This window comes from Idiotropiscis lumnitzeri, chromosome 7 (assembly GCF_059441095.1).
Source record: "Idiotropiscis lumnitzeri isolate Australia: NSW breed Sydney's pygmy pipehorse chromosome 7, RoL_Ilum_1.0, whole genome shotgun sequence".
NCBI lineage: Eukaryota > Metazoa > Chordata > Actinopteri > Syngnathiformes > Syngnathidae > Idiotropiscis > Idiotropiscis lumnitzeri.
In genome coordinates this window covers 15,617,670-15,628,284 of record NC_142397.1, presented here as the reverse complement: position 1 = coordinate 15,628,284, position 10,615 = coordinate 15,617,670, and the positions used below count along the sequence as shown (strand labels likewise).

General features: G+C 38.9%; 1 protein-coding gene across 1 annotated transcript; it reads left to right on the top strand.

Moving 5' to 3' along the window:
- The first annotated feature begins 2,487 nt into the window (after positions 1–2,487).
- On the top strand, positions 2,488–6,966 carry LOC148333731 (transcription factor 7-like). Its single transcript, XM_088301081.1, has 7 exons — positions 2,488–2,763; positions 2,869–2,930; positions 3,009–3,083; positions 4,576–4,735; positions 5,746–5,853; positions 5,965–6,019; positions 6,839–6,966. Exons 1-7 carry the CDS (start codon positions 2,488–2,490, stop codon positions 6,964–6,966), a joined length of 864 nt encoding a protein of 287 aa, XP_088157207.1.
- Positions 6,967–10,615: the final 3,649 nt, after the last annotated feature.

Here is a 10,615-nt window from a genome sequence, read left to right as displayed (position 1 = left end):
ACATAATTTTACTTGCTCATTGTTACAACTAACCAACAACTTATTTCTTGATGCGCTACGCACAAGGAATGTAGTGAGTGGGTGGAGATGCACGAGGGATGGACAATTCACGATTGTGCTTACATCTGTGGAGTTGTGAAGAGTGATAGTGTCGTATATTTGATTTTAATGGAATCCCAATTGAAATATAAGACAAAGTGTACATTTGAGGTGATAGTAATACTTGAGCCACAAAGATGGTTGATTTGTGACACGAGTTGATGTGACATCGTCTTGGGTTTCTGTCTCCGGGAAATGGCGTGATTGCGGAACTATTGTCTCATCATTTCTACAAACATTTGCTCCTCCTGCCTTACTCCTCTGTCAATCTTTTAATCTCTTCAATGAAATGTCTGGTCATTTCCATGTCACCCACTAAAGCAGACATGCAGATGAATGAAAAAAATAAAAGACGAAAACAATATAGGATGCATCATTGCGGTCTGTGGGACTGAAAAGTACCCAACAATTTTATTTTTGTATTTATTTGGCTGCGTGTCAGGTATGCCGCACTTGGGGGGGGGGCAATAAAAGCCTGGTGACCCGGTGAACAGCTCCCTTGATCACCACTGCAAAACTCAAAGTACCTTACTCAAAGATTTGCCATTAAAATGGCAGCACTTGAACATTGCGCTTTTCATTATTTTTGTTTTTGTAGTTGAGGAGTGGCTCTCTTATGTTATGCATTTGATCATTTTTAATATATTGTTAAGATAATGTACATCTGTTAAAAAAAAACCCAGTCAGACATACGCACGTTTTGTCTATTTAATATTGCATTTTGTCATACATCTGGTGCTACATTATGCAGTTCAGGAAAATTCTGAGCATCTGATAAACTTTCTGGGGCGTGTCTGAGAAAATATGAGTTTTAAAAAAATTAATTGGTTGACAAAAACACTTGTTTGACCAAAGTTTAAAATAACCGGGTTTGTAAGCCACAACAGAGGCAGTATGGTGATGCAAGGCAAATTGCTCAGACATTATTAGGCTATAAGTTGGAATTGTTCAATTGACAAATGACATTTTTTCAGATTTATAGACTCTCTTGACTGCAATTGTATATCAAATGAGAACCCGCACTCTGCAAAAAGCAAAAATGCACGCTACTGTATGTATGAAATAGAAAAGAGTATTATATGTATTATTTTATTTATTCTATTTATTAACTGTTTATTACCTTATATTTAATTTTTTTTTACAGATATTAAGTCATGTGGAGGTGATCCTTGGTATGCAACGGTACTGACACACAACATTAATGTTAAAACTAATAAGAAACTACAAAAAAAAAAGAAGGCAATATTAAAATCCAACATACAGTTTTGATTTTGATTGAGTTGTATTTATGACCTGATAAAGTGTTTTTCATAGAAATCGTTACGAAATTGTGACTTTTTTACGTGTCAATGTCGGCAATACTGTAGGTTAGTAATAGGTCAATTATACGGCACATTCGCTACTTGCGTACAAATTCAGGAGATGTTGTCACCATAGAAATAGTACTTCTTTGCAGACCAAGGATCCTTCTAAAATAAGCTGCCGTTGTTTTTTTTTCCCCCCACTAGAGTCTATATATATTAAAGACTTGGTTCCAAGCGAAGAACCCTTTAGTAAAGAAATAGGCTGTCAAGCTTTATTGCTTGAGGAGTCTTCATTTGACCATCACTATTTCAGGGAAGAGTTTTTCAAACTACTCCCATGACCGATGCCTCGTGAAATCAATGTTATGCATCATGTATCTCATCACGCAGAGTTTTGTATGATCATTTACATGATCATGTAAAGTGATGCGTTGTATTCATCATCATCTAAGGTGATGCCCTAAAGCATCCCCAAACTCACATAAAAGACCAATCGTGTTTTGATGTCTCTGACATCACAGCTGTGTCAGCGTGTGTTGAATGCGCACCGTGCGGTACAATGTGTGATACAGAGGGCATCAATACGTTGAACACGTCATACGACCAAGACGCGGCGAGAGAAGTACACTTCCATCACCACATTTAAGGAAGGTACGTATGTTACATTTGGGACTACCTGAGTAAGTACCTCAATAAATCTGCCATGTTGCCAACATTTTCATGTAGAACTAGACTAGTGCTCAGTAGATCTTAGAATGAGGTGCTAGTTGTTCCTTTTGTGAGTGATATTAAGAATTAACATTTGCTGAAATGACGAATAGTTAAATTGTATCTATTGGACATTACTTTAGTAAACCATAGTGTGAATGACCATACTATTGTGTGTTACTGCCAACAGAAAACCGTCTCCCTCTCAGTATGTGTCACAAGAGCCAAATAATCCCTGGCATTGTCTTCAGGTGTTTGAATAACGTTACAGTTGAAATATCACACAAGCAAAGACCATGCATGGTAAAATGGTTTTAATTGTATTTAACAAGTGAGGTTGTGCTTTTCTTTGTCTGTCTTTTACAGAGATAAGAACATGTCAGGTTTTACCTCCAACCGTTTACCTCCAAACGCCGCTCTACCATCTCGAACTGCGACGCCAGTCTACAGCACAAACCCTCGGCCAGTGGGCCAGAACAGAGGTTATAATGGGTTTATTCCCATCCAAAACAGTTATGTGCCTCTACAAAACAGTTTCCTGCAGCCAAATCCACTAATGGCTCCACCCATCATGCATTTTGTACCAATGAGCCATCAGAATATTCAACCTCTTCCACAGAACATTGAGACACGTCCACACATTCCTGGACAGGTAAAATTATGATACATTTATTTTTGTACATAGAGATACTTTCTCTACTTGCAGTTTTGTTATTGTTTCATTCAATCAGTTGAATTCCTCTCTGTATGTTTCTAGACTAATTTTGTACCAGAGGTTATGTTGCCTAATGGCATGAAAATGTGTCCTGTTGGATTACTGTAAGTAATGCAGCTGCATATTACCAATACTGAAATATGAGAATGCTAACTAATCACGCCTGCTGTGTGAATTTGAAGGAATGGAGAACTGTTGTACAAAGTTACAACTGCAAACTTTACAGCTCCTCTTCCGCCCACCATCACCAAGCCAAAGTAAGTTTTTGCTATTTCATTTCTAATTGTTTGACTGCTTGGGGCAAATCCCTTTTCAATTCTTTGGTAAAAGCTTTTATTGCAATATCTTGGTATATTGCTATGTGCAACACTATCTATAGTTACCAATTCATTTCCTTCAAAAGGCAGGGTATTTATTTATTAAAGTGTAGTGCTCACCAATGAGTCGTTTGAAAGGAAGCATTTATTTGTACACAGCATTTTCCATTGATTGGTCGATTAAATGCAATCCTTTCATGTACGCACTGTCGGTGTGACTAAAACTATGCTGATGTGTAGTCTATTAGCTGGACAAGTGATAGGTTTCTTTTGAACCCAAGTCTTGTTTTCTCCAACGCAGGGGTCAGCCTGACAGTCAAGAAAATGAGCTTGGGTGTTTTTATAGTCGTATGACCGCTAGTCATGCTCCATCGCAGTCTATCAGCACATTCATTATGTCTGTGACTCTTGTGGCGTGAGGTTAATGTCTCGGACGTGCCTGGTACATCTTCACTGAAACGTGTTTTCCTGCACTGTTTTGGATGTGAAAACGTGTCTATAGGGACTCGTCTCCATGCAAACAATACACAGACGGCCTGAGGAGGCGTTCCCGAATTCATTCATTTTTAATACGTATAAATACGTTAAATCTCAATAATTTAGGTGTCTTAAGCGTGTATTTCTATAGTGTTTATGTTATTCGAGTGGACGAATTCACTTCCTTTGTGCACGGGCAGTGACGTGATGGCGACTGACTGGGAGCGAAGGGGTGTTACTCAGTCAGATGCGTTTATATTGGGTTCTAGAATAGAATTTAAAAAATGAAATAGAAATGAATAGTATAATATTTGTCTTGTACACACGCAGACACAAAATGTGACCTCTTCTTGACCCATCACAGTAGTGGACATGACAAGCGCACAGTGTTTGTGGCAGGGGGCTACCTCAGCGGCCAGGAAAACAGTTCAAGGTGTCAGTGTATTGCTCAAAGACACGGCAGCCGTGTTTCCGGGTGATTGATGATTGATGGTCTTGAACTGCTGCCTCCATGGAGGCAGGTGACCAGCTTCACCGGTTTGCATCCCATATATGCATAAATTACATTTGGCTGTGTGTGTCAATGACAGCGACTACTTGTCGCACTATAAAGTGTTACCTGAGTGTTTTACACACACACCATCATGCTGTCGGGATATGATCCTATGCATTCCCACTGTGTCATGCCTTCACACTCGATGCAGACCAACAGGGGTGCTGTATATGAAAGTGCGATTGACAGCGAACTAAATTTTACCTGCGTGTTGGAAAACATTCTGTAAAAAATAATATTAGTTAGTTTTGTCCGTGAATGAAAAAAACAGGAAGCTTCTATTTTAGGAGTGATATTTTTTCCAATGTTTATTGGTTTTTGTTGGCTTTCTGAATTTGTGGAAATACACCAGTTTTTTCCCATAATGTCTTCACAATCTCAAATTGGTATGTTCTATTTTAGGAAGAAACCAAAAAAAGTAGATGACCAATATACGGAGCAAACATATGTCAAGAAGCCTCTAAATGCCTTCATGTTGTTCTCAAAAGAGCATAGGCAAGCAGTTAAGGACAGGTCTGCCTCGACAAATATTGCTGTTATAAATGAGACCTTAGGAAAGATGGTAAGTGTTACACTAATGTAATTTGTTCTTAAAAAAAAAAAAAAAAAAGGCATTGCTTTTAAGTCGTCGGTGGCCACACTTTTTTGCTGTGCAAGCTGCTTTTCTAATCAACTTTCTCGCTCTCTCTCTCGATGTCTCTCTCTCTCTCTATTGTCACGGTTAGCACGTCCGCCTCACAGGGTATTCATGAGCATTTGAGCTCTAACTGAAGACTAGCATATTTTTATTTTCCTGGAAGAGTATGTAGGGCAGCACTGTGCCAGACTGTTTAGGTCGTCCGCTTCAGAGTTCAGAAGTGTGGGGATCGATCCCGAGCTCCAGCCTACCTGGGTGGAGTTTGCAGTTTGATTGGACGCTCCAAATTGTCCCTTGGTGTGATTGTGAGCGTGAATAGTTGTTTGTTTGTGTGTTTTTTTTGTTTTTTGCACGACCTGTTCCTGGGGTCTTGCCTAATGTGGTAAGCACAGCCTCTATTGCTCTTATGTTTAAGGCCTGTTCTTGTGCTACCTTTATTAGCTGTCTTCGAGTCCAGCCTTTTCCATCCATTGGCTCTCTCAATATCAGCCGCCACTGCGAGTTGTTGTCGGTGGTACAAACCATGCAGGGGCTACGTTCCCTATGATGGTCCATCTGGCTCCTTATTACCGTGTTTCTGTTGCCTGAGGCATTAGTTAACTAGATCGTCCCCAAGGGCAACAGGTTGGGTTGGCCTGTTTTTTTCCTGGATATTTGTTCTTTGGTGAGGTATTTGTAGCTGTCCTGTACGGCTCTTTTGCTGCCTTCAGGTAGTTCACTCCCTTCTGTCGGGAATATTGGGCACCTCTGATTTCAATCGTTTGATTAAAATGTTTATTGTGAAAAAAAAGATAGTTACCACAGCTTTGCAAAAATACACGCCGTTGCATTTGTCCCAAAAAAATAAGAATTGTCATACGCTGTGAATAATGTGAATGCAATGTTTATGTTGTAGTTGTGTGTGAATTCTAAAATGTCATATTACATCAACGCAGTGGCATTTGCTACCAGAGGAGGAGAAAGCGAAGTTCTACGAGCTGGCTGAAAAAGAAAAACGATTGCACTCTCAGCAACATCCAGACTGGTCCTGTCGTCACAACTATGTGGGTTTGACTCATTTGCATACGCCAACGTATCAATCTTGCAAATTAAATGCATATTCCTGGACTCTGTAGCTGATACTGCAGTGTTACATGTGTTTTTCCCAACTATAGGGCAAAAAAAGGTACAATAAAAGAATTCGAGACTTAACCACTGGCGGTGTGCAGGGTAAGGCTATATTTACTGTATAATTAAATTTAATTGAGAATATATGATATAAGAGGTGTATACTAAATGATCAAAGGTTAGTGTACAACCCCTGGAAAAAAAATATCGGATCACCAGTACTGGAGGAAGTTCATTCAGTTGTTTATTTGAACAGTAAAATAACAGACATGATATATAAACTAAAATAACTTTGAAGAGCAACTTTCTGGCTTTCAGAAACACAAAAGTCAATGAAGAGAAAAATATGTAATCACTCACTCTTCTATCGGACAACTAGCGGGCCCACCTGAACATGCTTGTCAAAACTTGCTGGCGAATGTCAGGAAAGATCCGAAGTTTGAGACAAGCGTTGGGTCCTGACTCAATTACCAGAAATTAAAGCTTGATTCTTTGCTCCATATTTGTGCCACCTCCAGTCGTGTGACAGTGGTGTGTTCACAAAAGAAACAGAGCAACATCAAGATTCGATCAGACTAGCGGTAAGCTGTGGTCCAATACTGTAACAGTGGCAGTTTGTATTCCTGGGTGGGTCCTCGGTTTATGATGCAGTACTGTTCATACAGCAAATGTATAAGAATGTTGGAACATACAGTAGTCTATTACAAGCCTGTACTAACGCAACTGAAAAGTCATAATAACACTCACTGGATGAAGAAAGTATATTTAAAAAAAAAAAAAAATGAAGAAAAAAGTAAGGATGGCAGTAATGCACGCCTTCGTGTCGCATGATGAACGGTTATGTTAATAGCTGACCATATATTATTATAACCGCTTTACATGTGTTCGTATATCCTGTAAGTAGTGGTTTGATTTCTACAGCAACATCAACATCCGAGCTTCAGGAGGAACCAGGACACCTAGAGAGTGACGATGACGAAAGCCTTGCTTCTTTGTCAGTGGATTCAACAACTGAACAGTTCTCTTTGGAACAAAAAACCCCACCATAAATGCAAGATTGATGCAGCCTGTACCCCGCCGCTCCACACATATTTTTTTAATGATTGTAAAATGTTTATTTTGACTTTTTATTCATAGCCTTTTGTTTGATGTATAGTGAGAACTCAAATGTTACAGAAAAACAAAGTTTTATTTTTATATGAGAAAATGCTTGCTACGATAGTATTAATTTGTATATTGAAAAATCATATTAAAATACTTATTTCACATAGTTTTTAGACTAGGGCATGCGCTGATACCGCTGCTACTGTTTTTGTAGACATTACTTTTTTTGCACTATGAATTATATTTTTCAGGGTCGAAATATACCAAACTTTGCACACTCATTTAGCGAAAAGGCTGACATTTTAAAGTCGTCATGCTCAATAACAAAAAAAAAAAAAGTCTTTGTGGCACCACTAACAGTGGAAAAACAAAATCCAACCCCGGTACGTTTAACCGAGGGCTACGAAAATTGGGAGGCACATGTAGCACCCCGGGATGTGCAATAAAAGTCCATTGCAGCCATAGGCCAAGATTTAGTGTGAGCTTTGATTTTCTTTTTTGAATGTCCAGTTTTTTTGCAATGATGCAGCTCAATTATGATTTTTTAACCAATCTGCAACGTATCAGATTTTTTTAATGCACTGTGAACAGTACAATCATGATTTATTTTTTTTTTAATTTGGCCTGGGCCTTTTACGTTTGTGGCTATAAATTGAATATGTAGGCTTCTGAATTTTGAACGCTCTACAACCTACACATCAAAAACCCACTATAAGCTCCGCGCGGGCAGGTCAGAGTTTGGGGGGGAGAATGCTGATATTAATTGTCCATGGATTTGCAATTCAAGGTGGACTTTATTTAAAAATTGAAATTTATCCTACGTGAAACAAACAAATACTATTAATTCAGCCACGCAAATGGTTAAATTATCCGCTGCAATAACATGATGTCATCTTTAGTGGCTGTCTCCTTGATGTGACATCTTAAGTAGACATCGCCATTAAACGAAGGGTTAGAAAGCCATGTAATATCGCGAATTTTTGTGCATGTCACTCGACGTGATTTGACCACATGCATGCCACGTCAATGAAGTGTTAAATTAGAAGTTGCATTGCTTTGTGTTACAAGAACTTACTGCATAATACAAAAAATCTGAATTGGGCAGGACACCCTGCAGTGTGAACGTCGACCAATTTAAACAGCAATAGAACGAACATAGTATTTAGTATAACATATTTATTTATCTTTGTTTCTTGTGCAATTTATCGTCAAGAACACTTTGGCCTGTTACGTGATGTATTTAAACCCAACTTCAACTGGACTATTGCAAAAAATTACAGTTGAAGGAGGTCGTGATTGAGAGGAATGACAATAATTGACATTAAATGTATCACTTGAATTAACCCAATATGGTACATACATTTAGACACAGCTTTTCCTATTTCACCCACAGGTACAGATCTCTGGTGTCGGGCGGAATCCTTAAACCTCCAAAATAATCCGTATAACAGCATTGTTCAACCATTAACTGCATCGTCAAAAAGAGCAACATGGACATCATAGATTGGTTTATAATTGAAATTATGACATTCTAATTTATTATATATTATAATTACGGGTAAGTTAACACAATATACGGAGTATTTTGTAATGAAGGTGAAGCTCTTGGACTTCCCAGCATTATTTAATTTCGGTGGTGCTGGCTCCCGACAGTAGCGGACGATGTGCTCCAGTCCCCTACTCTGATGGCTGAGAAGCTGCCTCTGAAAGGTGCATGAATGATGATTACGTGTTGCATTCAAGGGCACCATGAGAAAAAGGCCACTCTTCCACTTCTGCAGAGTCACAACTTTAAAGGATACGTTTAGGAACCGCAACATGGCAATATCGGAGATTAGTAATACCGACCCAAATCATTCGGTACAAAGTACCAATTTTGGTACCAATCCCTATTGATGATACCTTATGTTTTTCTTCTTACTCACAGTTAAGGACCCCAGAGAGCCACATGTATTTGACGCCTAGAATAACGTCAGTTCAGTTGCTTTTGAAGTTAGCACCTGTCCTTCAACACCACAAGGCCAAGTCAACCCATTATATAACCGATCATGGCTCACAAGATCTCCATAAAAGGGAACGGGAGAAGGCAGCAACCTGCTTGGCTAAGATTGAAAAGCTTATTGAAGCTGGGTATGTGAAGGTACTTTAACCGGAAGAAGCAGAGCAGTCTACAGAAGCATACTTTACCCACCATCTCATCTGTCACTAAAATAAACCGTGCTTCATTTTCAGCTGTTCCTTTCAACATCAGGGGGTATCCATGAATAACCAGCTCTTACGTGCGACGACGCTGGGTTCATCACAGTGGGTGTTCTCATTCCATTCCAGCAACACCAATTTGCAGTGACGGGATATCCGTGCAATGTTTCATCAGGTTCACCCAAATATTGTATGGTATTGTATGGCCGGAGAAGAGGACATTCTTGGGGTTAATCTGGTGAGACATACTTCGCGAAGATCCAGATCGACTTCTACATGGTTAAACTTAAATTTGCATATGCGGGATATTTTATGTATTTATTTGTAAAAATTTAGTTTTTTCTCTGAGGGCAGCACAATGGCCGACTGGTTAGAAGACCGCCTCACAGGTCAGAGGTGCAGGGTTGCCGGTTGCCCATACCTGCATTATAGGACACTAAGAAAAGTAAATTAAGTGTTAATATGACAGTTTATCTACTACAATTACAGGTATGAACTTACTAAATACTTTGATGTGCAGTTTGGTAAGTGTTCACCATGACAACATATACTGCAAATCAGTAAGACACGAACTAAACTACAGGCTACCACAATAATGCAAACAAATTTGTGGCTTTACCACTACCTACATAACACATCTTAGTTCCATGAAATATGAAATGTAAATGTAGACTGCACTTAATTACTCAACTTAATGAATAAGCAACCCGTAACTTCTCAGATGCTAACATGTAGGAAAAGTAAGATCATCCCGGTTTATGACGGATCATTGTGGCAAAGTTATTTTTTTACACAAACTAGTTCAAAGTTGAAATGTTTTCCATTAACTAGTTCAATTCATAGTTCATTAAAGGAATTCTCCAGCCATGATGTCCCAATTTTCATTAACAAGCTCAGTTTATGTTTTTTAATCAAGAAACTGAAATTAGTCATTTTCTTTTTTTATCCATTAATTTTGCAGAAGTTAGGAAATATGTGACCGTGTCTATAAATGTATCGATGCGTGCGACCTCCATTCGCTAGGGGGTGGTAGTGTGCAGAAGAGAAGAGAAAGAAGGAAGAAAAAGCAATGTGTGGTTGTAGAGAAAAATTACAATATTCAACAATTATCTATACAGCTCAAAACTAATTTTGGGCAAAGAAAACAAAAAAAAAAAAAAGCACTGCGTCACACTATAATAAAGGAGTCAGTAACCACACCTTACGATGGGAGGTTAGAGCCTGCAATCCCACCAGGTTTCAAAACAAGAAGGACACCACAGCGTCGCCTAACAAACAAAATAAAACACAGTCGCGGCCTAAGGAGGGCAAAACTACGCTATTAGGACTGACATGGTCACAAGGCTCCCACCGACGGGATAAAGTCGTCGAAAGACAAGTCCTAAATACCGCAAG

Excerpts from the sequence above, each read along its gene's own strand:
- LOC148333731 (XM_088301081.1), top strand. The coding sequence starts at position 2,488 with ATGTCAGGTTTTACCTCCAACCGTTTACCTCCAAACGCCGCTCTACCA. Across the intron at positions 2,764-2,868 it reads GTCCACACATTCCTGGACAG|ACTAATTTTGTACCAGAGGT; the intron begins GTAAAATTATGA and ends GTATGTTTCTAG. Across the intron at positions 5,854-5,964 it reads GGTCCTGTCGTCACAACTAT|GGCAAAAAAAGGTACAATAA; the intron begins GTGGGTTTGACT and ends TCCCAACTATAG.